The following is a 27219-nucleotide window of genomic DNA, read 5'->3' as shown; positions in this document are numbered from 1 at the left end:
CCTTTTAAATATGGGATAGGTCACAAGTACATTAGTCTTGTAGTCCTAAGAGTAAAAATTTCCATGACAGGAGTGAAAGTCCACAAGGACAACATGTAGATCACTACATGAACTTACCCATCCCTTTCTGATCCCTCCATTTCCCATTATTGCTCACATAACCGTAATCTTCTTGTAATTACATACCACCACTGTGAAGTGCTTCATACCAGGGACTTTCATCTGGTTTACAAGTTTTAAGTGTGGTATTATAGCAAACACTGAAACAAGGTCAAAAATTTGTAATGACAGCTGTCTTAGGCTGTGCCATGGGACAGCAGGACCTGGGCATAGCTGTGATCTTTGGCCTGCCTGTGTCTGACAGAACATACCAACAAGGGATGGATGACTGAATTTCATCACAGTGCTGATTGTACACTGCCACTCTTTCAAACTAATCTCACTGTGAGGCATGGATGTAATACTGAATACTCTGGAAAGTAAATGCTATTGCTCTTCAGAGCTTTTTATCATTCTGCTTCTTACAAGTCCTTTTGAATGCTGTTGTAAATACAGCAACAACACCCTTGGGCCATTGAAGGCATGAGTTCCTAGAAGTTCAATATTTTTGCAAACCTTAAGAGAACTGGGTCCTCTTTTAGCTCCAAACCAGACTCTGGTAGAATACTCTGGACCAAGGCGAAAAAGAAACCTAAAATGACTGCCTTGAAATAAGAGCTTTCTTCAGCAGAAAGGAGGAAAAAAAATGAATTGTCCATTTGCATACTTCTTGAAAGATCTGTAACTGTGAGTTTTCAAAGCTTTCAACTATTAGTTATACTATAGGCAGTTTATTTGAAGAATGTTTTAATACTTAGGCTAAAGGATGAAGTAAATGCATGCAGTAATTTTAAAATGTTTGAATTGCCAGGATTCAGTGATAAAAGAAAAGCATCACCAGGAGTTCTCTTATCTGTCTTTCCATGAAAAGGAAAATAAGGCTGTAGAGAAGATCCTGATTTTCACAGATCCTACCTCTTTCCCCTAGGATTCTGCCCAGATAAACTTTGGTCTCTGTTATATTTATGAGCAGTTTTCAGTGATCTCAAATGTAACAAACCTGATCTATGCAAAATGAAGGTCTGTCCCATTAAAACGTTGCCTTTTTGATTGGTTGGCTGGAATTTGTATTGTTTTGTTCTGTTTTGTTTTGTTCTGTTTTGTTGTTTTTGGGGTTTTGTGTTGTTTTTGTTTTTTGTTTTGTTGTTTTGTTTTTGGTTTTGTTTGTTTTGTTTGTTTTGGTTTTGTTTTTCTGATGTGACACTGGGGAGGTAGAAGCAGTAGTCTAGCTAAAAAACAGTCTCTGATTTGTGACCATGTTGAAGGCCTGTTTCTGACCACAGGGTCAGAAACCTGCAAATTCCTTATTCTTCCATTTAGGCAGGATTTTCAGAAGAGCCTGATAGTCATGACATCTTTGAGCATATTGTGTTTCTCTTGGCAGTGCTTGCTGGGTAGGGTCATTGTCTTCTCACAGCTGTAGTGATTCAGCTTTACAGAGTGGTTGCTCAGAACTTGGCCAGTCAGGAAAACCAAAAGGAAAGGAAACCTAATACCAGCCCTTGTTAAAAACATGGGTTACATTGTCAGGTTTGTAAGCACTTGTTGGGAAAGGTTCTTTTGAGGAGTACTGAGCATGAAGCACTTGTGTTGGAGAGAAGAGAAATTTATCTTTGGTCAATAGCTGCATTTTTTTTTTTTTTTATTTGAGAGGAAGGTTTTTAGGGGCTAAATCTAAAATACCCAAAACACTAGAATTGCACTTCTGGTCTCTCTGTACAGTCAGAGTCTGATGCTTGCTTCAAAGACACCTCACCTTTTCCAGCAGCACAGGAGACAAAATTTCATCCAATATCTTGGGTGTTCCTGACATTAAGCCATGACCAAACCCTCTAAATTTCCTGAGGAAAGAGGGTAGTAGGGAAACCCAGAGTCCCTCTAGCCCACATCTATATGATCCTGTGGGTTGACTTCAGCCCTTTTGGAAACAGTTTTTTTGGATTCTGGCTACACACTAAGATGCATTCGGACACAAAGACAGCACATACTATCTAAGGAAATATTGCAATCTTAAATTAATTATGATTAAATGTTTGTTTTAATAAAATATAACCCTTTTTCTCTGAGCAGGGGCACTGAAGAAGGCTGGTATCTCTTTGCAGACAGCTCAAATGGAGAATTTGGTAACACAGCTGATATTGCTACCCCAGTCATCTCCCTTACAGGGCCCAGATGCAAAATCATATTCTGGAACCACATGAATGGTTCAACAATAGGTTCTCTGGAGGTACGGAGATGCTCTTTATTTTGTTTTGTTTTGCTTTTCAGCATGAAATTACTGTGAGGAAATTTATGCCTTCTCTTTTAGTTTCATTAAAGCCCAGGCTGCTAATAAAAAAAAAAAAATTAACAATTGTTAGCACTCTACTGCTCTAAACATGTTATGATATAAAAGAAGCATTAGCACAAATAGACTGGAGAAATGATAAATTTCTAGAACAAGCAAAAATTGTGACTGTTACAGACATGCCATGGTTGGAACTTCCATATAAGAAAAATATTTGTATCTCACAGATACATTTGATACTGAAAAGCAGCAATAGATATTACAACATCAAGGTCTTTGGCTATTGTGAGAGCATGAAAAAAAGTAATTGTATCAAAATTTGACATAATGTCTTGTAGAAAGAGTTTATTCCTTGAAAAGCTGAACATCTATTTCACAGGTTAGTTATATCTGTGTAAGCAGAATTGAACGATTTCTGTGGCATATAAGCAATAAATTTGCTTTCCCATACCCTTTTCTTCATTACAGTTAAAATAAAAGCACTCTTTAGAGGAAATTTAGGTAAAATAAATCAGTGCAGAAAGAAATTAATAAAACAGCAACACTGTTCTAAACAATTATTTTTACCATACAGCTGTGAGCTTATAATGGGATTTCCCAGGAATGTTGTGGAATACCTACAGCATAAGGAATGGATTGAAAAAACTACTCATAGAAGTGACCCAGTCACCTGTGCAGTCAGTATCACATTGGATGTGGGCAGTGCATGAGGATTTAAATATACAAATAAATTCTCACCAGCTGAGTTACTCAGAATAACAAATTATAATAGAATGTGACAGAATTCAGTTGTTTTGGGAAAAAGAATAATATTTGTGTTGACATAAGAAATGCAGTCTGGGATGTGCTGAACTACATGCCATGCATGTGAGTTGCTAGGTATTTAGTGGAGGCATGTTCTATGTTTTCTTGAATTTTTCATGAACACATTTTAAAAATATTATTAAATTTCTACCAACTAGGTAAAGATCTTGCTAAGCTGCTTGGCAAGTGGTCAAATGTTAATTAATCAGAATCAGTGGGGAATCAGAGGATAAAGATGGTTCATCCTCACTTTTAAGGCTTGGGACCAATTAATGTACTTTGGGACTTCTTTCCATTCTCGAGGGTCCAGGCTTCCTTACAGTGTAAGAACCCATGTTAGTTGGAATTACATCTAAAGACTTGTAGAAATCAACAGCAAATTTTATGGAGCCATGCCCACTATTACCAGCACAAAAGGCAAATTGTTACAGATTTTTTCTTTCCTCAGTTTCAACACTGATTACAATTTCACTCTATTCTTTAATTGATGCTCCCTCATCCCCAGTTTATTTAATTTTAAGGTGTAACAAAGCAAAAATCATGAAACCTTTGCACGCTGATACTAATTCCCTGGTTTCAATTGCTCGATTAATCAATTAATAATGGGTGTAAGAATAACTAGAATATAAAATTATTTGGGTGATTTCTCATTATTTATATAAATAAGGCTCTAAGTATTGTTTGAATAAGTTCTTCTTATTCAGACAAAAGATATGGATATAAGTTCTTCTGAGCTCAGAATATTTTCTGAATATATCTGAAAATATATCTGAAATATATCTGAAAATATTCTGAGCTCAGAAGAACTTATATCCACATCTTCCCCTAAGACTACTAATTTTTTTTTCAACTTTTGCTTGTAAGTCCCCATCCATGCCACCAAATGCCATATTGGATTGCTGATATTTTTCTTCAGTTTCCATGAATGGCTATCTTTCTGTGTTCCTATTACTTTCTTAAACATTGATTTGCTGTCACTTTCCTGAGCAACCTCAGTTTGATTATTTGCTGGAACCTTTTTTATTTAGTTTCTTGGCTTGGCATGGGTAATTCTAACAAAGCATTAGATGTGCTTTTTTGTAATGTAATTGAAATGCATAGAGATTCAAAATGCATTAAGGTACAGGGAAGCCTTGGGTTTTAATAGCACACAAATTAATGGCCATGTTTTACTCCAAAGCTTTCAACTTTTATCATTATATGATAGAAAATATGAATTTATGATGAAGGAATTGGATATATAATAGAGTAGATAATTTACAATCTGTAGAAATGTGTGTGTATAGTAACACAAATATCTACCTTTATGTAAATATATTGTTTGTATTTGAGAGTAAAAAAAGATATTTTCTTATTCAAAACTCTTTATTACTTCAAATAATACCTGTAATTGCTTTCTCACTAATTTAGTTATTTTCACTCAGAATTCATGTCTTCTGTGCCAGATCTTCCTGTCTATAAAGTCAGAAGGCATTTGTTTTTCTATCCAATTTAATATATTATCTATTCCTTTTTCTTTACCCATAAAATGAAAGCTCTTTAGTGAGAGGATTTGCTGTTTGCTTGGCAGAATGTACCTGTTATGCAATATCATATACACTCATGGGACTGCATAAATTTAGAACAAAAAAAAATTTTTTTTCATTAGGATGAAAAATGCCTGGGCTGCTCTAAGAAGATTACACAGAGTAGCAGTAAATCCTTGAAAGCAGAAGTAGTTCAGGAAACTGGTGAATGGATGTTTAGCTCTGCTAGTACTGGCTGGAGACACAGCTTGACACACATCATCAAACACCCATCTTGTTATTGTCAGCTCAGTTGAATTTGGATGCCCAAGAGATTGGACCAAAGAATATTTCGGACTCTCTGCTCATGTTGAAGTGCATCATCATTATTCCCCAATTTGCTGTTTACAAGGATATGGGGTTTTAAAAGTCTTTCATTGCTAAGACAGATGAAATTTTGTCTTTATCAAAGAAGAAAAAAAGTATCTGTAGAAAAAACAAGTTTTGTAAGAATCAGGACAAGAAAATTCGCCCTGGAAGAGCAGTTAAATTTATGCATGGAAAAATATATTTTTCAGTTAGTCTTGTTAACCCTCTTTCCACGTTATACGACTGAATCACAACCCTCTAATGAACCATTTTCATTCACTGCTGGCCGCTCTGGATAAATTAATGAGATATGTTAGTCCAGTAAGGCTGTGGGCTGGGTATGTTTATGAGATCAGAAAATCTTAAAACATCTTTTTCATAACATTTATACTGACAAATCCACGTGCATCAGGTTGGACATTAAGAAAATGTTCCTCGCCCAGAGGGTGGCTGGGCACTGCACAGGCTCCCAGGGCAGCGGGCACAGCACCAAGCCGGACAGAGTGCAAGGAGCACCTCAGCAGCCTTAGTGGAATGGTTCAGCTTTAGGTAGTCCTGCAAGGAGTAAGGATTTGGATCTGATGGCCCCTTCCAATTTCAGATATTCTATGATTTTGTGAATTTTAATGGTGGAATAGAGATTAGTTGTACAAGATAATATTGTACTCTTGTATATGATTATAGAACTCTTAAGTGACTTGGTAATGGAAATATTTTTTTTTTTTATGACCTGGAATAATTTTCTTTTATAGGTACTCTATAAAAGCAGCAACAAGACTTCTAAATTGTGGACTCAAAGTGGGAGCCAAGGTCCTCAGTGGAACAGAGCAGAAGTGTTCTTAGGAGTTCGTTCAGATTTTCAGGTGTGTCTTCCTATGTGATATGCTTCCTAGAGAGCTGTCTATATTCTATACTTCTATATTAAGCATTCTTCACCTTCTCATTTCCCTTTTGACACCATGCCTATACGTCTCCTCCCTCATAGAAGAAATTATCCTTTTGGCTCTCTGATTCATTATCTGAGCTGGACTCGTTTTTTTGAGATTTCTCATTCCTCTTTAATCTCAGACTGATATCCATTTTTAAGACTGAGAATCCCATCTATCCTCAAATCCAACTCTGGTTAAAATACTCTACTTCTTTCTCCTTAGTGTGCAGTATGTAAAAACATCTGGGTTCTGAAAAAAGAATCTTGAACATGATGTTTGCTTTGACATTGGTGCAGATTCCCAAACCTCTCAGAGATACTTGCTTAGTGCAAGACTTATGAAAAGAACCAAAAATCCCCAAGGATCATACTCTTAATATAGTTACGTTTCTTCATACTTCTGTCTTGGAAATGTAATGAAATTTAAAAATTATTTTTACATTCATGGGAATAAATGATGAATGACAGATTAGTCTTTTTCAGATTTTAGAGAAGTAGGAAGAACCTTTGCTATTAATTCAGGATGAGTGAGGACTAGTATCTCTTCGAGTGGCATGATTTATTTCCTTTTTTTGTATGCTTGGTAATGTTGGGAGGTGGTCCTTCAATAATTGCAGTGACAGATCTGTACCAACTGTAGTACAAGATTTTGCAGAATTATGCTTTGACAGTGAGAACTGACCACTTCAAATTAAAAGATCTGTGAGGACCATCAGTCTCTGTTATTTTCATGTTGTGGGTATAAGCTTTACTCTATCTTATCAGTGGCTTACTGTAACAGCTCTGTAATTTTTATTAGATTATTTTCAGGGCAAAACGTGGTGTCAGTTACATGGGAGATGTGGCAGTGGATGATATTACCTTTGAAGATTGTTCCCCTCTGCTTATCTCAGACAAACCTTGCACATCAGAGGAATTCATGTGTGCCAACAAATACTGCATCCCAAAGAATAATCTGTGTGATTTTGTAAATGACTGTGAAGATAACTCAGATGAAAGCCCTAGAATTTGCAGTAAGTATGATAGTTTTTTTAATATAATTATCATAAATAACTGTGCCTGCTGTGAATTTTTATTACTGAAATACATTTGACAACTCATCAGCTAAGAAAGCAAACAAGAAGGTAATAATTTAATTGTATTCCTTGGCTTTTAAGGATTTGAAATTATTATTATTTAATTTAAAATCACACAATACAAAATGCAAAGAACTGCTAATGAATGTCTTAAAATAACTCAGAAAGCAGCTGTCTTTAAAAGCAGAACAAAATTATCCTGCTTTCCATATGAAAAGAATGTATTAAAGCTGAAAAAATAATCCAAGCATAATAACTCTGGGAGATGAGGTATCTACCTCCTTAGATATTTCAAGGGCTGTCAGGTATCAGCAAATTATTTTAATCTGAATATTGTACAATTTTGGTTTTACATGACATATCAAGAAGCATCATGTGTAGTATCTGATTCAAAGAATGATGTTCCATATCAAATAGCTCCTCCTGGATCACAATATATGGTATTAACACTTCCTTTTTTTTACTACTACAAATGTGGGAAATGCTCACACAATCAAATCTGCATTGTTTGGTACCACATTAATAGTTGCCTCATTTTTTTTTGAGATATGAATTCAGTTTATCAATTCTCAGTGAATACAATTCTGTGAAGGAAAGGTATGCTGATATCCTATGAAAGTTAAGCTACATTTCAAAGAAACCATGTTTTGCAAATTATTTTCATACTTACTAAACTACTTAACAATTTCTAATCCAGGAATAGTGCATCCCTGACCTATATAGGGTCCAGTTCAGATCTTCTGCAACTAAAAATGAAGAGTATTTCAAGTTGCAGTTGTTATGTTAAAAAATATTCCAAAACTTTGACTTTTGCTTTCTGAAATTTTAAATTATTAATGGATTTTCTGTTTGGTGCTTTGGTGTTTTTTCTGTTTGTTTGTTTGTTTGTTTTTTTTTTTTTTTTTTTTTTTTTTTTTTTTTTTTTTTTTTTTTTTTTTTTTTTTTTTTTTGAGTTTTCAGCATTGTCTGTGTTTCCTCTGAAGCATTTAGGGCAAAATGGTTCAAATAAACCAACGGAATTCAGTTTTCCAACCACTACAATAAGAATTTTATTTACTTTTATTTACTTATTTTATTTACTTTCCCATTGGAAGGCATGAACTGAAACAGCCCCAGAAAGCGAATGCTTTCCTCTAGCATGTTTTTTATTATTATTTTTAGGTAAGAAAAAAACCCTGTAAAATTCTTTTTAAAAATGTCCCTGACTGCATTTTAGTTTAAGCTTTACAATGAAGCATTATGGTGTTTTAAAAGCACCGAAGCCATTTAATATGCCAGTCCTCAGTCATCTGCAGTAATTTGAGCTTCTAAGCAGGCTGCCTAAATTCTTTTTCATCAGTGGAGTAACTTGTTTTTAGGGTGAAGTTTATGCAACTTAAAATCAGTTGTTTAAGTTAGATTGAATAAATTGTCTTGTAGATTGAGTATTTCTCTTTGTTGAACATAGAGATCTTACAAGGACCTCTAAACTCAGATTAGGTAATACCCAATATGTACAGCATTAGCAGGGGTATCAGTATTCATGTCTTAAATCTTGATTCTTGAAAACTTGTCTTTAAAATAAAATGGTCAGTTGTACACATGAATTTTAGTGACTCAAGATGGAATTTGTAAATATTGGAAGGAATTTTTTTAAGAATTATCTTGAAATATTAAGGAACTAAATCACTTGGAAAAGTATGATTAGGAAAAAATTTATGGGCAGTTGCATTCAGTTGAGTTAATCTACAATCTTTGATTTTCATATAAGATAATCATATAATTTTGCACATCAGGTTTGGGTTGGTTTCATTGTTATTTCAGATGGCACTATATTTGCAGACAAAGGTAAAAGAGAAGATAGTTTTGCTAAATAGCCCATGCTTTTAAGAAAAAAACTTCTAACTTTTTTACTTTATGATATTCACAAATTAAAATTCAAAGAAAAAGATACTTTATCTCATTTCAGCCTGAAATTTTTGAGGTAGCTGTCTGTCCTGTTTTGGTCCACATCTAGATTCCATGGATTCTAGATCCGTGGTTACTGATGCTTCTGAGTACCTTTCACTTAAATAAAACTACTTTCAAGTGGCTGAACTTTATTAGACCTCAGAAGAAGCTCAGATTTTGATTACATTTTGGAAGAAACATTTTGTAATTTCTGATATTGCCCTAAAAACAGTTTCCAAATTTATCTTCAAAGCACTTTCCTTTCAGCAATAACAGTAAGAATATACAGGGCACAGTCAAAAGCTTCTTGAAGTCTCTGCTGAAATTCTGGCTTATTTCAGCAATTTTAGTCTTACTTGGCAATCATGATGATGAAATTAAATATGCATAGAGAGAAAAATATACAGAAATTAAACTTCTAGAATGAGGCAATTGATTTAAACTTAATTTACATGGACAGTTTGCTCCAGGCTGGCTGTTTTGACACTGAAGATTTGAAATTTGATAAAAGGGCATGCACGTTGTTTCATATAAAAATCAACCAAAATTATCACGGTTTTCTCCTTTTCTAGGTTTAAGTACAACTTAAAGAGATATAGAATCATTTATGTTTGAAAGACCTTTAGGATCATTAAATCCTGCTGTTAACCTAGCATTGTCAATTTCACCACCAAACCATGTCCCTAAACACCACGTTTATGTGGCTTCTTAAGACCTCCAGGGATGGTGACTCAACCACTCCCCTGGGCAGTCTCTTCCAACACTTAACAACCCTTTCAGTGAAAAAAATATTTTTTCTAGTATCCAATCTTAGCCTCTGCTGGTGCAACTAGACATCCTTTCTTCTTCTTCTATCACTCACTACTTGTGAGAAGACGCTGACCCCCAACTCGCTACCACCCCACTTCCAGCAGTTGACAAGAGCATAAGGTCACCCTTGACCCTCCTTTCTCCAAACACCCCCAGCCCCCTCAGCTGGTCCTCATCAGAACTCTGCCCCAGACCCTTCCCTTTTTGGACACAGTCCACCACCAACATAATTATCTAAGTGTCTATATTGGCTAAGAAAATACAAGTGAATTGAGGAATTGTGCAGGAGTGGGTTAACTTTGGGTGCGATTCAGCTCAAGAATATCACAATCACATTTATGTTTTGTCTATATGTGTCTACATACAGACTGTGTTTTATGGTGCTCAATACATTCATTTGGATGTGTCTGTTCCCTAGATACAGGCATTTCTTCCTGTTCTCACCCAATATTAACATGTTCCTACAGAAAGAGGCTGGTTTTCTGCATGTCTTGAATGTTCAATAGAGAGTCAGTTAAGACCCTAAGGAGCTAAAATAGTTAACTGAATTCCTTAAAATTATACCAAGGATTCTGTTGACTGTAATAAAAAAAAGCACTGGACCCACCTTATATATATACAAGTAGGTTTAGCCTAATATTATAGTCCAGAACATTAAAAATACTCCTTTTAATGAGATTCATGGATATTATTTTTATAGTGAAGCTTATTTACCCCATAAATTTGAGTAGTAGTTTATACTATACGTACATAATTAACTACTTGAAAATAAATCTCTTTTCATGTGTGTGCAAATATATTTCAGGTACATCTATTGGGCATTGCAGTTTTGAGTTTGACCTTTGTGGATGGAAGCAAGATGAAAATGATGATTTCGACTGGCACCTCAGAACTAGCAGTACTAGAAAACTGGGCACTGGACCAGCTACTGATCATTCACTGCAAGAGCCATCTGGTCATTATATTTTTACAAAGAATTCATTTTTTCAGCTACCAGGACAGAAATCTAGGATTTTTAGTCCTGTCTTAAGCAGAAAGAACAAAAACTGCAAGGTACGTGAGGGTGTGGTAGTAGAAGGAACAAAGAATTTGATTTCTGTATTACACCAAGACAGTACTCCTAAAATGATAAGATAATTACTGAAATAATTTTTGAGGAAAAAACCCATTCTTTTGTAGAGAAGTAGAATCAGATCTTATTTCATTGAAGCCATAAGAAAAAAATGTATCTTGCTGTGGGAGAAGAATGATTTTGGAAGTAAATGAATACTCCATGAGATTCAGATGAAGCTGAAAGTAAATGCAGTTTCTGATATCTTATGTAACTCGTCCAAAGTAACAAACAACTATTTAATGGTTTCTGATTTAATGGAGAAATTGTGTAAGTGCAGTAACAAATGATTTTCAAAGAGTACAACTGCAAAAGGAAGGATATGTGACTGAAAGCTTTGTCTCTAGCTCTTCTCTAGAGAATGAAGTGCAAGCATTGATCTTCTGAAACATTACAGCACATTATGGTGACTTCAGCTTGAACACTTCTTTGCAAGCCTGGAATAAAAAGTTTCCTGGTTTTGATACATCTTTTTTTAGTCTTTGATAAAAATGTGATTTCCCAGAAACTTTAGCTATGCCTTCTTTTGAAACTGCAAATGTACCTTTTTACATCTAATAACTAGGCTTCTCAAGAGGATAATTTTTATGAAGCCATTTTTAAAAAGCTTTTTAAATTAACTGTTTGTGTTATCACATTATGCTCATCAAATGAAGATGGTCGTAGACTGAAATAGTCCTAAACAGTTCACTGGCTATGCAGGTGACATCTCTGCACAAAATGTCCAGTCACGAGTCTCTAGTTTCATTTCTCTCATACTGTTCCTGAGGAATATTCCTAAGCAAAGAGTTTATCTGTAAATTGGAAAGAGTTCTACTTATGTTTGAGATTTCTAACCAGTTCATTTTACTGAAATACTTCTCTCGTCCAACTCTTTATAAAAAACTCTCCAAACTCTTTATAGAAAAGAAAATCAGAAAGTATTTAAAATAAAGGATTTGATTTTGCGATTGAAAAGGAAACTTGAATAATTGTTATATTCAGCAGCAAAATTTAATTTAGCCATTATAAAATTATCTTCAGAATTGTAACCATGTTCATTTCTTGTATTGCCCAAAATGTGTTAAAATATTGCCCACATGTGTTTAAATATTCTGCTTACACAAACGTGGAAATCTTGTCCTTCTGCTTCTAGCATCATATTTGGGAGTATCTCTTTCTCTACATTATCTGGTTTTATACTCTAAAAAAACTTTTCCATTTTTTGACTTCTATGAAGCATAAAACATACGCAAAAAAATGCAGAACAACTGAGAATGACATGTTGGTATCTGCACTGTTATGATGTAAATCATAACACATTAAATCCAATTAAGTGCTTGAAATGTAGCTCTGGGAAACTGTTGCCTTTATCATATGGAAAATTATGTATAAAAATTATCTGGTCTGCTCTGAAACTATCTGAATTATCTGAAACAGTCAGTCTATGTTATCTATGGTATCTAATCAGTCTATGTTATCTAATATCTATGATATTTTACTTTTTGAAGGTTCTGAGCAGTTCTGAAACTTACACATAGACAAATGATAAATGGAACTACAATTTCTGGTATAGGAAACTGTATGAATAGAAAAAAGTACTTCAAGATCTGAAGCCTCATCTTATAAAATCAGAGTATTTTCTTCTGAAATATTTACCCTGAAGTATTTTATTCCTTCCTATGGGTTTTTTGAGGTGAAAATGCTACATCATACATTACAACAGATTTATTATGGGACCATAGACCATTTCAAATAATTGGAAAATGAACATTTACATAAATGAGACGGGCTTTATGCAGAGAAAACAAATACAGAGTAGTACCTATAAAGGGACATAAATGAATAAAAATTTCAGAAACAAAGCTGCACCTTCAAAAGGAATAGAAATCCAAGAACGAGTTGGAAAGAGCTGAGAGTGCAGTTAAATGTGATGAATTTTCACAGTGATCTTTTTCTGTATGTATTTGGTCTTTTGTATTTCAAATTTTCCCCATTTTTACTAAAAAGAAATAAATCACTGCTTACTTATCCAAGCACCTCTTTGTTATTTTGGGGGGGGGGGGGGGGGGGTGTGGTTTGCACATGTCTCTGTAGAAGTTTTACTCCTCTTATAGACTGGATTATTTTCTAATTGCGCACTCTATAATCTACATAAACACATTTTTAACCAGAAAATTGTAATTGTAAACTGAAGTTGCTTTCTACATATTGTAAATGGCAGTACTCCATTCCTCTGTTTCCTTAAAAACAATTTTATTTATTTTAAATTTAAATGCAAGAGTCATTCAAAGTGATGCAAGATCCACAGTTGAATATTCTAATGCTAGTTTTGAAGTTTGGATTATGAAATAGTTAAATAATTGCCTTTAGTAAGTTGGGTTTTGCCTTTTGATTAGATTATCTTTCAATCAGTGAACTGCTACTCTGAATGCTATTAATAATGCTCAGTTTAAGAATTAGAGTAAATACAATAACAGAATTTGACTGAAGTCACCTATTGCATACTTTATGCTTTTGTTTTTGCTTACAGATAATTTTCTATTATCATATGTATGGAGCTCACATTGGATCATTGATTGTCTACCAGAGAACTACATTGAAACATGAAAAAATTCTCCTTAATCTTACTGGAAACCAGGGAAATTTCTGGCAGCGCAAAGCACTGACCCTGTCTGGAGATGGAGATGAAGATTTTCAAGTTGTCTTTGAAGGGAGAGCTGGAGAAGGTCCCAAAGATGGCATAGCACTTGACGACCTCACATTTTCCAGGGGCTGCTTACCATCGCAGGAGTTTTTACCAGCAGAACCCACAAAGCTACCTCCAACAGGTATGCTCCTCCTATGGAGAGTCTATGTAAGTTTGGAAAGAAGGAATAGCAGCATTATTTTCATTTCTTTTTCCTTCTTTCAAAAGAGAAATAGTATCATGCTAAAGATGTGGTAAAATCTTAACACTTTTAGGCAGCCCATGAAATTCTAACAAAACCATTTTATGCAATAGTTGCTTGGGTACTAAGTCCACCATTGTGAACCTGCAAAGCTTCTTGTCTAGCGACGTACTTTTAGCCAACATCCTGATTAATTCAGTAGGATTTATTTTTCAAAGGTTGTAAAATAGGGTTGCTGTAGAATAAAGAGCTGAGTGGGACAGAGCTAATGTGGATAATACTGCTTAGGCACCATAACCATCTTCTGCCTGTGTGGTATGGTGCCAGCATCAGTGCAAGTATTTGCACCATCCTCACTTACTGCACTAGGGAAATAAGACATAGAAAACATTTGCCAGAAATTATACAATTTGGATGGTGATGGATCCCAATAACCCCAAGGTAAGAGCTACTCATGAAAGCACTGATGCTGTATTTGAGCAGTATTAGCTTGGACATGAATGATGAAGGTGAGACTCTTTTTGATGGAATAGGACAAATCTTCTTCCTCCTTCCACTTTTATCACAGAGCTACTGAAATGTAACCCCCTGAAGTGGAATTTAGGAGATGCATTTTGTTCCTGAGCCTTCTACAAATTTCCTGCATGACTGCAGAAAGTCATTTTATCTCACTTCTCTGTCTTCCTGATCAATAAAACAAAGTTAATATTTCCCAGTGTCAAGGACTACCACGAGAATGGATCATTAATTTATGTAAGCAACTTTGCTTTGTTACTCCTGCTAATGAGTAGCCTTCCCCTTTAGGATGTCATTAAGCACTGCTTAGGCATTGGGAAATAACACTGAAGAAACTACATCAAACCCAAGAAATTGCCCTGAACTTTGGGCACAAGATAAGCAGGGAAAGGTATGGCCAAATTTTTCCAGGCATCTCTCTGATGGAGTGCCAGTTCTAGTACTATTGGCTTCCTCCTTCTGCCAAGCCAGTAATGGAAATTTATTGCAAATGAGATTTGTATTTTAAAGTTCCGCTTTATATGAATGTTACCCCAGAAGCAACACTAGCCAAGCTTTCTGATTCTTTATTTTTGTTGTATTCAGACTCTATCCTCTTAATGGGAGATGCAAGTCCCTGTGGCAATGTTAGAAGCTTTAAAAGCTTTGGTTTTGATAGTAAAGGATGTTCCAAAGCATTTTTACGTTTTATAATAAAAAAGATACTAAAATCTCAGGAAAGAGCCACCAGAGACTGATTTCGTGGTGTAGCTCATCTAAGGTGTACTTTGTGAACTTCAGAGGTTCACAACACTTTAAGGCAATGGTTTAAATTCTTCCTTACAACAAACCATATTTTTTTATATTGAAAAATTTTACTTGTCCAGGATAAGAGTTTACATGACCCACTGAGGAGTTCAACTTAGAGCTGCTACTTATCAGTGGTATCTGTTTGCATCACTGCTTGTGAGTGGGTCTGCTTCTGCTTATAGAAATACTCTGAGCTGTGGCAAAATGTATGCTGGATGTCATGAAAAGTGCTGTGTAATATCTTTTTTTTTTTTTTTTAAATAGAACCAGCTGGAGTGGCTGTGATGATCAGTTGCAAAAATCTGCAGCCCTAGATTTATCTGCTTATATGTAGAAACAAAGGAAAGTTTAACCAAAAGTAAAACAGTTATATCCATTGATCAATTTTTGAAAGTTTTTGAGGATGAGGAAGATCATGCAGCAATGGTCTGCTGCTTTCTTCTCTCCAGCTAGTGAGTCTATTTCCTAAGAAAGTAAAAATGTTTCCTCTTTAAGAGAGAAATTTTTAGGCTTTTAGGTCTACTCTAACACAATTCCTTTTCAATTTTTTATTTCTTTTCGATATTTGCAATGCACACATCAAAGGAGATTCTTCTGAGCCTTATTGAGCCATATCACTATGTAAGGCAAGTATACTGAGGAGTCTTTTCTTGTTATTTCTGTGCATAGAGTCATATGGCAATGAATGTAGCGTAAAGGTGAAACAAAACAGTCATTAAATGTTCCCATCTGTGACACAGACGCTCCCTGCTCAGAAGATCTTTCCCTGACTCTATATAGAAATTCTGCACATTAACAAAAATATATTCTAAGGTGGTTGTTTCTTTTAGCCAAACATGCAGTAATGTTTAAAGGCTGGAAATAAGCACTGGACAGCCAAAATAAGTAATTTTGAAAATTAACATTGTAATTTTCTGTAAACTACAGGATACTGTAGTTTGTTCCCAATATGCTGCTTAGCAACAACAATGCTGAACAGCAAACTCCTTCAGTGCCACTGAGAGCCGCTTAAATTGCTGGGCCTGAGAAACAATAAACATCATTTTAGACTGGCCCTTATCAAATTTTCATTGTATGAACATCAATTTTTGCTCATGTGCCACATTAGTACGGTGTGGAGGAAAATGCAAAGACAATTTTGTTCTAAGAATGTTATTTGTGTCTGTTGCTGTGTCTCTGCAGTATGGTAAGATTTTTGAATTAGATTCTGCCTTGTGTAAAAGGCTGCCTGTAACCATATCAGCTCAGGAAGGGACCCTGGCCACACTGAACCTTGTGAAAGTTGCAGTTGTTTCTGTATTTGTGTTGTGTGGCAAGGTTTTGGTGGCAGGGGGCTACAGGGGTGACTGCTGTGAGAAGCTGGCAGAAGTTCCCCTCATGTCCAACAGAACCAATTCCATCTGGCTCCAGGATGGGCCCACTGCAGGCCAGGGCTGAGCCCACCAGTGATGGTGGCAGCATCCCTGTGATAACAGATTTAAGAAAGGGAAAAGTTGTTGCACAAAAGCAATTGCAGCCAGAGAGAGGGGTATGCAAGAGAAAGGGCTTTGCTGGCACCAAGGTCAGGGAAAAAGGAGCAGGAGGAAAAGCTCTGGGTGCTGGAACAGAGATTCCCCTGCAGCCTGTGGTGAGTACCATGGTGAGTTTGGGTGCCACATTGCAGCCCATGAAGGCTAATGATGGAATAGTTATCCACAAGTTATCCATGAAAAATATTTTATGCTTACAGTTGTTAACAAAAGAGTCATCATGGATTTGACAACAATTTCCATGATCTCTAAACTTGGTTTTCCTATCTTCTTTCTATCTCTTCCCTTCTGCAGTCTTGTTACTGACTATAAAAATTGCAGATCCTTCCATCAGAGTTTCTGCTCATGTCTCCTACTATTCACCTGGGAATACAGGAGCTGCCAAGAGCTGCCTGATCAGATTAGCAGGCTACAATAAAGAAAAGTTATTTCCAGAGACTAGAGAACTGGTATCTGCTGACTTCAGTTTTGTAGAGAAGACAGTTATTTCCAGCAAATTAAAAACAATTCACCGAAGTGTGGGATATGTCTTTGAGAACTTTGAGAATATAGGAATATTAACAGAGAATCAAATCAAGGCCCATTTCACTTGATATCCCCTCTAGTGCTGTCAGTGAGATGCTAAACATATATGCTACTTCCTCTTAATGTTCCTAATATATCCTTTTTAGGAGACCTTACAAAGCAAATGTGGCTTTGGACATGTAGTAAACCTTAATGAATTTGCCTTCTGTATAGAGCTTAGTTTCCCTAGCAGCACATTCAGAAATATAGCCCCCTTCTCATTTTTTGCAGCAAATTCCACTACTTGCTGAAAAAGCAACTCTGGTTTTACTGTCTTTTTACTGAAAATGGTGAACAGACACACACACCTACTCCATATTCTCTATGCAATCACCCTTAAGCAACATTATGCACAGAAGGAGTTCCAACTTATTTCTTACATGTCAACTTATTTCTTACATGGAAACTATGCCTTATATTTTTCTTTCACTGACTTTTTTTAAAAATCCACTAAACTCTTTTGGGATTGTAAAATCAGGTCTATTAGGAAGTGAGTGACCAGTGGAATGATGCTGTAACAAAATTTCTCTCTTTCCTGATACATCCTAAAACCTTGATTGAACCCTTTTTGAACATTGAGCTTTTGTGTTCCTGGAACTGTTTCAGTACTGTACTGTGTCACTGTTAAGGACTAGTAGTGATAGGACTCCAGAACCTGTGGAAGATGGACTGTGTTGTTCTGTGTAACTCAATAACATTGCATTTCATTGCTGGTCACTCAAGGGGCAATGAATTTGCTAAATTGTGACTGTTTATCTGCATTTTAGTTGTATAAAAGAACTGATGCACCTGTGGGGGCTGGATGTCACACAGATTATAAGAAAGCGACTGTCCTGCAATGGCAGCTGGTGTCAGAAAGGTCTTTTAGTTCATAATTAGCACTGGGTACAGTCCCATTAAGCAAGTTCATTTACACAAAAGACTTTTCCTATTATCCATAGTTATTCCTAGCTTATATCACCCTGAATATCTTCATATCACTGGCAAAATTTCTTAACTTATACCTCATGCACTTCCCTTGTCTTTTAAAAGTAAATATGAAAGAATACAGTCATTATTGCTGGTTTCTGTTCTTTCCTTGGCATTTTTTTGTCTTGGTTGATGTGGGGTTTTTGTTCCATATGGATTTTTAAATCATTTTAGTACAAATTTCTACTTCACAAAAAAAGTTTAAAATTTATAGAATTTAGTCAGCAACATAATTAAAATAAATATTTGCAAAGTAATAGAATAATCAGGAAATCAGATTTGCAAAAAATGCTTTCATTTTAAATATTACTCAAAACTCTAGAGTGTACTCTAAAGGCCAAAGGATATTGCTTGTATCACTCTTTTGCAGTTATAACTAGATCTATAAAAGTTTACAGACACATAAATAGAAATAACTTTGGCAGTTTTTGTAACTAATATATAATTACAAGAATAATAAAATTTTATGCTTCAGTGCATAATGTGATCTACTGAAAAGAGGGAAAAAATCTCTTTAAGCAGAACTAATCAAATAACAAAGCATTTATAGCTTTGTTTGAAACAGCCAGCATTGACCATTTACTGAGAGAACAGGATGTCAAATGAATAAAATAGTATTTCTAAAGCATTTTGAAACCAGTTCTAGGAAGAGAAACAAATAAAAACAAACTCAAAACCAAACAAAAATAAGTAATTAGCTGCAAAACAACAAGAAAAGCTTAACAAAAACTAATCAAATGACTAAACAAAGACAAAAACCTTCAAAACAAAAACAAGCATATAAAAAGGACTCATGATTTCTTTTGGAAGATAGAATCTGTCTATGTAGTTGCCTTAATTACATACAGCAGCTTGTGGCTTTTTTTGTTTCACTAGTACCTGAACAGCAATACATTCTCAGATGTATCTAGGATGAAGTTCCATGCAAGAGGCAACTTTCATTTTCACCTGTACAATAATACAAAAGGTTTATCGATATGAATTTTTAAAACCAAGAAATCTAGATGTTTAATTTTTTTCTCTCTCCTTTCTGGTACATTATACAATTTCATCCATATTTTTCAGAAAAATGATGGAAATACTGTAGAATATGTAGATTGGTTTAGGAGCTTGGTACAAAGCTACTACTTTTGAATATGAAGTAGTCCTGAATACAGGTTACTTGAATTCAACTTCTACATATGTTATCCACATGTTATGAGGAAAATTATCCTTTTATTGACCATGAAGGAGAAAAATATACATCCCACATTTTGGTAATGTATTTTCTAATTCTGTTGATTTTTCTCCAATTAAGTTTCGAATCTGTGTAATTGTAATCATCATACTTTATCAATTTAACTGGAAGTATTGCCCTTGCACCACCTTTTTAGTTCCAGTCTTTTGTGATTCTTCTTATTTAGTATGGGGATTTACCACCTAAAGAGAGTAACTAAAATTTTCCTTTTAAGGGCCCCTACTAGCATGTTCTATAGAATAAGTAGGTGTGGAATTACTCAAGCAACATGAGAAGTGTGCACTATTTCTGTCACTGAGGATACTAAGGTCCTAGCACTGTAAGAGTGGAGGAGTTGAAAACCTTGTGCCTCCTCTAATCATAGCCTGTTCTTTTTCTTTCTGTTGAGTGAAGGCATGTTACATGCATCTAAGCAATGAAACAGAATCTTTTGCTCTTTATAATATCGTTTTTAGCGTTGTCCTGCTCATAGCATATACAGTGAACTCAGCATGAAGAGGTGCTGAGTAGTCCCTCTCGCCTTCAGGTCAGAATTTCTGGTAACCTTAAATAAAGTAAAGCCCGGTGTTAGGACCCATCGAATGTGTCACAGATTGGGTATGTCTTAAAGTATATTGAGTGACTGATAAAAATCAATACTTTTCTAATAACAAAGTACAAACAAACAAAATGGAGAAAATTCTTCAATGCTCTGTCATGGACAGACAATAATATTGAACAGCAATAGCTTTCCTTACTGTTTATGTTTTTGGTTCTTTTTGGTTCTGAGGTTGAATATTACTGGATCTGATTACTGAAAAAAAATTCTCTGGTGTTTTTGTGTGGAACAGTCAAGATAAGAAATTAATTGGGGAAGCTTTGGCTGTTGGAGGAGTTTTTGTCTGTTCTTTGTTGTGGCAGTAACTTAGACAGTTAACAGTTTCTTCTAAAAGTCCCTTTTGCAAATGAAGTCAAGCTGTTGTTTTTCTAACTTTCAGTTGTTCAGAATGCAAATCAATATGTCAGAGTATTTGCAAGACTTACAAAACCAAATGTTTGCACTTAATTCAAGAAAATAAAGCCTATTTCCTTAAAAAAAAAAGTTGATATAGTATAATACTTTTAAAATCTTTTTTTCCTTGACACCCCAATATCTGAAAGTCTTTAGAAATTCTTTTAATTTCTAAAGCCTTGCTTTTGAAATGAGATGCATTTTTCACATTCCTGCACTGACAAGTCAGTATTACCGTGCATCATCGATGGTGATGAAAGCACTTTTCTCTCTGTCCTTGGGCTATACTGGTGAGATACTAGAGGAAAGATGTTCTTGTTAACAAATTATTTTTTTAAGGACACATATATTTCAGTCATACAGTAATGTCAACTCAGAGCAAGAAGGATAATGCAGTAATTTTTACAGGGAAAAATTCAGAGATCTAAATTATCCAGAGAGCCCCTATCCCTGGGATGTCACACTCTTGGTCTGCTGATTAATTACTCTGACCTCTATACCAGACTATGGTTCTACAGGAACTATAGCTTTCATTTAGAAGAAGGTATGCTTCCTAGCAATGTGAATGTTAATAAAATCTTTTGTTGAAAGTATTTGGAAGCAGCTCTAGATTTTCACACTTATTATTAACCCATAACCTATAGGTTGTTCTGATAATTGTAGACTGTCTCATTCATTTGATTTGGTTTTGGTTTGGAAAACATTGATGGTGAGTCTATTAAACATAGTAAGTTTAAGAAGGTTAACAACTTATTAAATTTAACAACTTTAAAATAATCCAAATTATTTTGGGTTTTGGAACATAATCTGGTCACTTCTGGAAATAATAATAAAAATTATTTTTATAAATAAATTAATAGCAAAAGAAGTGGCAAAGAAAATCTCCATTCCTTATTGGATGGAGGGGGGAATACTGGGAAAAAATGTGGAAAAAGCTGAGTACTTCAGACCTTCTTTGCCTCAGTTTTCAACAATAAAACAGGTTGTCCTCAAGAAAAATATTTTTTCTCTCTTGATGTTTGCCAATATATTTCTATTTTTTTTCCAAATATATTTAAGGAAAACATCCTTATAAAATAAGGAGATTAATCCTTCTCCTAAAAACATGTTTTAAAATATAAATGTTTTACCTGTTGATTTTGCTCAGGGTATATAAACAAGGGGATTATTAACTGGTGCAGCTGCTTTCCTCTGTTGTATAAATCCTGCTCAATTCAAAGATTATTTATCTGAAGAACACATATAAAGATAAGATAAAAGATATTTATCTGAAAGGAGCTCTAAGAGTCCATAAGAGTCTACTTCAGCCTTATGTGTCTATGCAGTTGCCACACAGGACAAAAAGTCTACCCATTAATTATCTTCAAGAAACACATATGGGAGGAAAAATTTACTGAACCTTGTTAAGGAGAGGTTCCTCTCAATTAAACATTTCTCTCATACCCAGGTATCTATATAACAGAGTGTTTGAACAGTTACAATTGAGAAAAAGTAGGAAAGAAAGAAAGAGAGCCCTAAAAAAAGAATCCTTTTCATGTAAGTTCAGGGTTGTTTTCTGGGGGAAGGGGAGGCTGTTTGTTTGTTTGGTCAAGTTTTTTTCCTACAGTTTTAAAGCCTTAGAAATGTCATTTAAAGAGAAGCTATACTATGGAAGTACATCCAGAAGCAAGTCACGTTACAGGCTCAGTTAGGCAGTGTAATATCATTCATTACACATGCTTGGAAAGATTCATTCATGCCAGGATTCAAGACAGATTTTTTTGTTTTCCTTAGGAAACAAAGACTTCCACTTTTCAACTCTGCTGCCTTTTTTTTTTTTTTCTTTTTTTTTTTTTTTTTTAACACAAACTGAAATTGGAAACAATGCTACAAAGGGACCTCAAAATTCAATAGTTATTGCATAGATCATTGAACTGCAAGGAAAAATATTTTAAGGCATGAACTGAAATTTAAATTCCTAGTTTGCTGGCAAAAAATATATTCTGCTAAATTCTTACCGCAATCACTTAAAAGAAAGAAAGAAAGGCAGGATTATAATAGCTAGCTCCTAAAAAATATGTGTCACTTACATTAGGCAACAATTTTATAATAAATCTCTGTCACCCTTTGGGATACAACACAGATAACTAAAATTCTGAAGAAGATTGTTAGAAAATTCTGACGGACACTGACTGATTACATTGATACTATTGCACCACTCTTTTGACTAGAATCATTTTTAGAGATCATGTACTAATAAAATCTCACTGATGCATTTAAAAGCTTGTAGCTGTGAACTTCAAACAAGTCTTTTTCTTCTGATCAGAGATTACCCATTTTTCTTGTCTCTAGATTTGGAGATCTTTGCCTGATGTTCTTGACTTTCAAAGTCAGTATCAGATTTTTATTCTTACTTTCTTATTTTTGATCAGGATTTTTTCCTCCTTTTTCTGAGCAATTATTAAAAGCCAAGCCATACACAGTCTTTTGGAGGAAAACTGATACATACTTTTATGTTGCTAAGAAATCAGGAATTAAAAAATAATAATTTCCCTAGAAATCTTGCTAGCTATTTCTATCAAATTCCAATATGTATTTGTATTTAATTTTTTTTTAATGAGAATTGTGTTAGGAGGATTTTAACTTGAGAAGGAGAGGTTAAGACTTGTTTTCTTTAGCTGATATCTATAAATAAAGTGACTTGTTTTCACTTTACCCAAAACCTACAGCAAAGGGTTCTGATAATGTTTTTTCACTTTGGAGTATTTGTAATTCAGAGTCTGGCTGAAACAAATGTCATGGGGTGGAAGTTGCCAGCATGACAACTGAATACCCCCTCTCTTTTCCTCTTTTTACTAATAAATGAGTTTTTCGGACCTCTTAATAAAATCCAGCCTTATGATGTGAATGTCCTTTAACTCCTTTAAATCAATACAGGGGAAATGGAAACAAACTTTTAGCACCATGTGATTTTCAGTATCAATTAACTCAGATTCTCCCTTTACTTGTGCAGCTTTTAGACATGTACGTATTCTAATTTTGTCTGTTGAGCTCACATGTTTGTACTCCTATTTTTAAGTAAAATTGTGCTTGTTCATTTATTTCTGGCACTGCAGAATGTACAAAACTAAATGGGAAGGGGTCCATTTCAGAATGTTGTGTTTCATTTCTCGATTACACCATGCACTGAAGTTGCTACGTTTTATTCAGAGTCCTGCAGAACTGATCTGAAATGAAAACATGAAACTTGGAAATAGATCCTGTGATCTGAGTCCTACAATCTTTAGGCTGTACAATAGCAGAATTATCCCTCAATAATGGCAGTAAGACTGCACAAAAAGGACACGGTCAACCTACTGAACTCATAAAAAAAATCCATTAAAAGGCAAACCTCTGTAGTTAAAACAGAAAAGTTTTTTCTTCCAAATTAAGGCTCCTAAAGTAGGCTCAACTTTGCAGCTAAAGTAAAATGATTTAATCCAACACCACATGAAAGGAGAATGCCAGCAATTAAGTCAGACTAGAAAGCTTTGTTAGTGATGGAATGCCTGGCTGGAGCTTGCCCTCTGAGGCTTTACAAGGGAAACAGTCATTTATTTAGGCAATCACTTGACAAAATACAAAAGAAATAAACTGATAATGGATTGGTACTTCAGGGGAACCAAAGGCTTTTAATAAAACTGCTCTGGACCACCCTCCTTCACCTAAATATTAAGCTCTCTGAAATGTAACCTTCCAGTAACCTTGCTGGGATGCATGGCACTGTGATTCACCAGGACACCCTCATTCTTCTCTTTTCAGGCTCCTGCTCACATGGCCATAGGCAGTGCCAGAACGGCAAGTGTTACAGAGCAGAACAAAGCTGTGATTTTGAAGACAACTGTGGGGATAATACAGACGAGAGTGAATGTGGGACTTCCTGCACCTTTGAGAATGGCAGATGTGGCTGGCAAAATTCCCTGGCTGACAACTTTAACTGGGTGCTAGGGGTCAGCTCGCCTCAAAGCCTTAGACCTCCCGGGGACCACACGCTTGGAAATAGAACTGGTACGTTGTTGGTTCACAAATAAGGTGTAATTGTCTTCATGAAATGTCTCATACCTCCACGGGCAGCAGGGGAGTTCTGAAATCTCTAATCAGGGTGTCATTTTTAATGAATTAGATGTGTTACAATATAAAAATATTAATTACCATTGTACAATAACTTTAATTTAGGGAAATTGAATCTTAGCTGTTTCTCATATGAGTCAGGCAAGATAATTTGATACTTGTCTGGAGAGAAGCATTTGGTCTGGCTGCAATTTGCAAGGGTGAGTTAGCTCAGCTTTGAGATCCACTGGGTCCCTCTCCTCCAGAGCTTGAGGTCATTTCCAGGAAGCTTACAGTTTCCCATAGTGACTATTCATACTTTAATTTTAGACTATGTTCAACAAATAAATTTAAATAAACAAAGCTCCTTTGTTAGTGCATCTCCTGGTTTGTTTTGGCCAAAGCACTCAGTTATCTGCTCTTGTTCTTGCTACAAGCTCCGCGCCTTCATACTTTGCTGTTGAAGGTCCTGTAGCTCAAAGATGTTACCAAAGCTGAGCTCAGAACTGACCTTAAATTGAAATATTCACAGCAGAGTTGCACAAAGGCATGAGAGTAGTTACACGTTTACACAAACTGCTGAAGGACAAAACACAATAAACTTCAAAATATGTAGGAAAAAATCATTTTCATTGTCTAGTAATATATATTCCTAAAGTATGATCACAAATACACCACTACACGTTTTAAATATATGCTTGACCTCAGGGAAGGCAAATTTCTTATCTCATAACACTATGGCAAGCATCTATGGTTGTATCTGAGCCAGAGAAGTGACAAAGTTAGAATGAGCCATTTTTTTATGCATTATCTAGTGAACTAATTTTTTTTGTCTAATTCATATACAAACATTAGTAGATGCACAATTATTATTTTTGTGTAATTTATAATATATTTATGTTTATGTGAAATAACATTTCTTATTTGTACAAAGGAAAAAAAAAGAGTTTGAAAATTTGTGAGAATTTTTTATGCTTCTGATTATAATAAAGATGGAATACTCAAGGATCATTTCAGTGTTGAAAAATATTGACTCTAGACATCTAATTTTGCAATTTCCTCTGACTAAGTAAATTATATGTTCATTAATATTCACACAGAGTAAAAATGTTCAAAGGTAATATGAACCATTAGGAATATCTAGTGATTTATAAATGCATATTTTTTTTCTTGTTTCACAACTTTTTATATAGTGTGACTTGTTATTTTGAAGGTTACCTTTCAGGAGACTTTATTCTGAAATTTATCAAGATGTAGCTATTGTGTGATGTATTGTCAGAATTACAACTACTGCAATTCAGCAGGGACATGTAATAAAAGTAGCCAGAAAACATGGAAGAGTTCCCAGTCTTCTGAACAAGTCCATCCAAATCTAAAGCTGCTACCACCAGTTTATACTTGATATAAGAAGTGCACAAGGAATGGGAATTGATATTTTTTTCTCTTGAGCTGAGGTTGACTAGTATGAGACCTATGAGGCAAATGTTCTTTGTATGTCTCTGCATTTACTTTGCTGAGTTTTGGAATCTAATTTGAAAATGCAAAACATTTTTTCAGTCATACATCATTTAATTTCAGGACATTTCCTGTATCTTGAGGCCACTACAATAGGCTTAATAAATGAAAAAGCCCACGTGAAGAGTTCCATATGGAAAGAATCAAGTGGGACTTGTGTGATGAGCTTCTGGTACTTCAAGTCGTCAAAAGCCATGGGACATATTCAGGTTCTGATTAAGGTAATAAAAAGCCCCTTTTCTTCTGAATATATTATACCTGTAAGGGTGTTGGCGCTCCTGCAGAGTACTTCAGCACTGTGACATTCTGTTGTTTAGCTGACAGACTGGAAGAGCTCCCACACACCTCCTGGTTCCGTGCTGGTTTTTATTACTCCAGCCTCTTAAAAATGCTTTCAGCATTTCTCTTCCAAGAGAAGCTTCACTGAAAAGAAAAAGGAAATAATTTAGAATATTTTTTATTTTTTTATTTTACCCTCTTCACATATAGTACCTTCCTCTCTGATTTTCTCTGTGAAGCTATTTTCATATTTTGCTGATGTCCCTATTGGTATTTATCAGTATACAGCCCTACTCTTCTGATGGGATCACACATACAAAAAAATTGCCCACCTGTACGAAGTGAGAATAAAATGCAAAAATATGACTGCATTAAATAATATATATATATGTTATATAAACAGGTACAGAGTACACTATCAATTTTATTTAGAAATATTCTTTTCTTGACTGAATGTGAGATGACCAAAAAATTATTTCAAAAGAATAGCTATTAATTTGCAAGTGAAAACTGAGACATTTGTTAAAAATTGGCTGTTCCTTTGCTGTTCATTAAAAAGGATTAACTGCTTGTAAAAACATTTTTAAATCATAATATGGTTCAGACTAGAAATTAATTCTTATGTAGATATTAATAATCAGTGCTGTTCAGTGGCAGTGCCCAAATATACCACTTCTAGACATACTAGAAGACTTTGCAAAATTAAGTGCATGTGTTTGTGCTAACTTGTATCTGTGAATCTCTTCTGGTTATTTAAGTATAAATCATAGTGTATTTTATTTGCCATATGTCTGTTAACTTCCCTTCCTGTGATAGCTCTAATAATGTCTTGGTAATCTGCATTAAAGTTTCTGTTTTATTTCTGATGCATATGTTGGTTGGCTTAAATGATAAATTATATTTTTCCTCGAAAACACATAATTTAAAATTATTTCTCCAATATTCTGGATAATAAGAAATAATTTTAAAGCCTA

General features: G+C 34.9%; 1 protein-coding gene across 1 annotated transcript in view; it reads left to right on the top strand.

The window, feature by feature from the left end:
- Nucleotides 1-27219, top strand: part of MALRD1 (MAM and LDL receptor class A domain containing 1) — a 229147-nt gene that overhangs the window by 82867 nt on the left and 119061 nt on the right. Inside the window, 7 exon segments of the mRNA XM_066316924.1 lie at nucleotides 2170-2326; nucleotides 5817-5927; nucleotides 6792-7005; nucleotides 10613-10860; nucleotides 13431-13728; nucleotides 24164-24409; nucleotides 26030-26187. Of these exon segments, the coding sequence (XP_066173021.1) occupies nucleotides 2170-2326; nucleotides 5817-5927; nucleotides 6792-7005; nucleotides 10613-10860; nucleotides 13431-13728; nucleotides 24164-24409; nucleotides 26030-26187 (1432 nt within the window).

The sequence above is a fragment of the Sylvia atricapilla genome, chromosome 1, assembly GCF_009819655.1.
Source record: "Sylvia atricapilla isolate bSylAtr1 chromosome 1, bSylAtr1.pri, whole genome shotgun sequence".
Classification (NCBI taxonomy): domain Eukaryota; kingdom Metazoa; phylum Chordata; class Aves; order Passeriformes; family Sylviidae; genus Sylvia; species Sylvia atricapilla.
The sequence above is the reverse complement of the archived record's forward strand: the minus strand, read 5'-3'. Positions and strand labels throughout refer to the sequence as shown.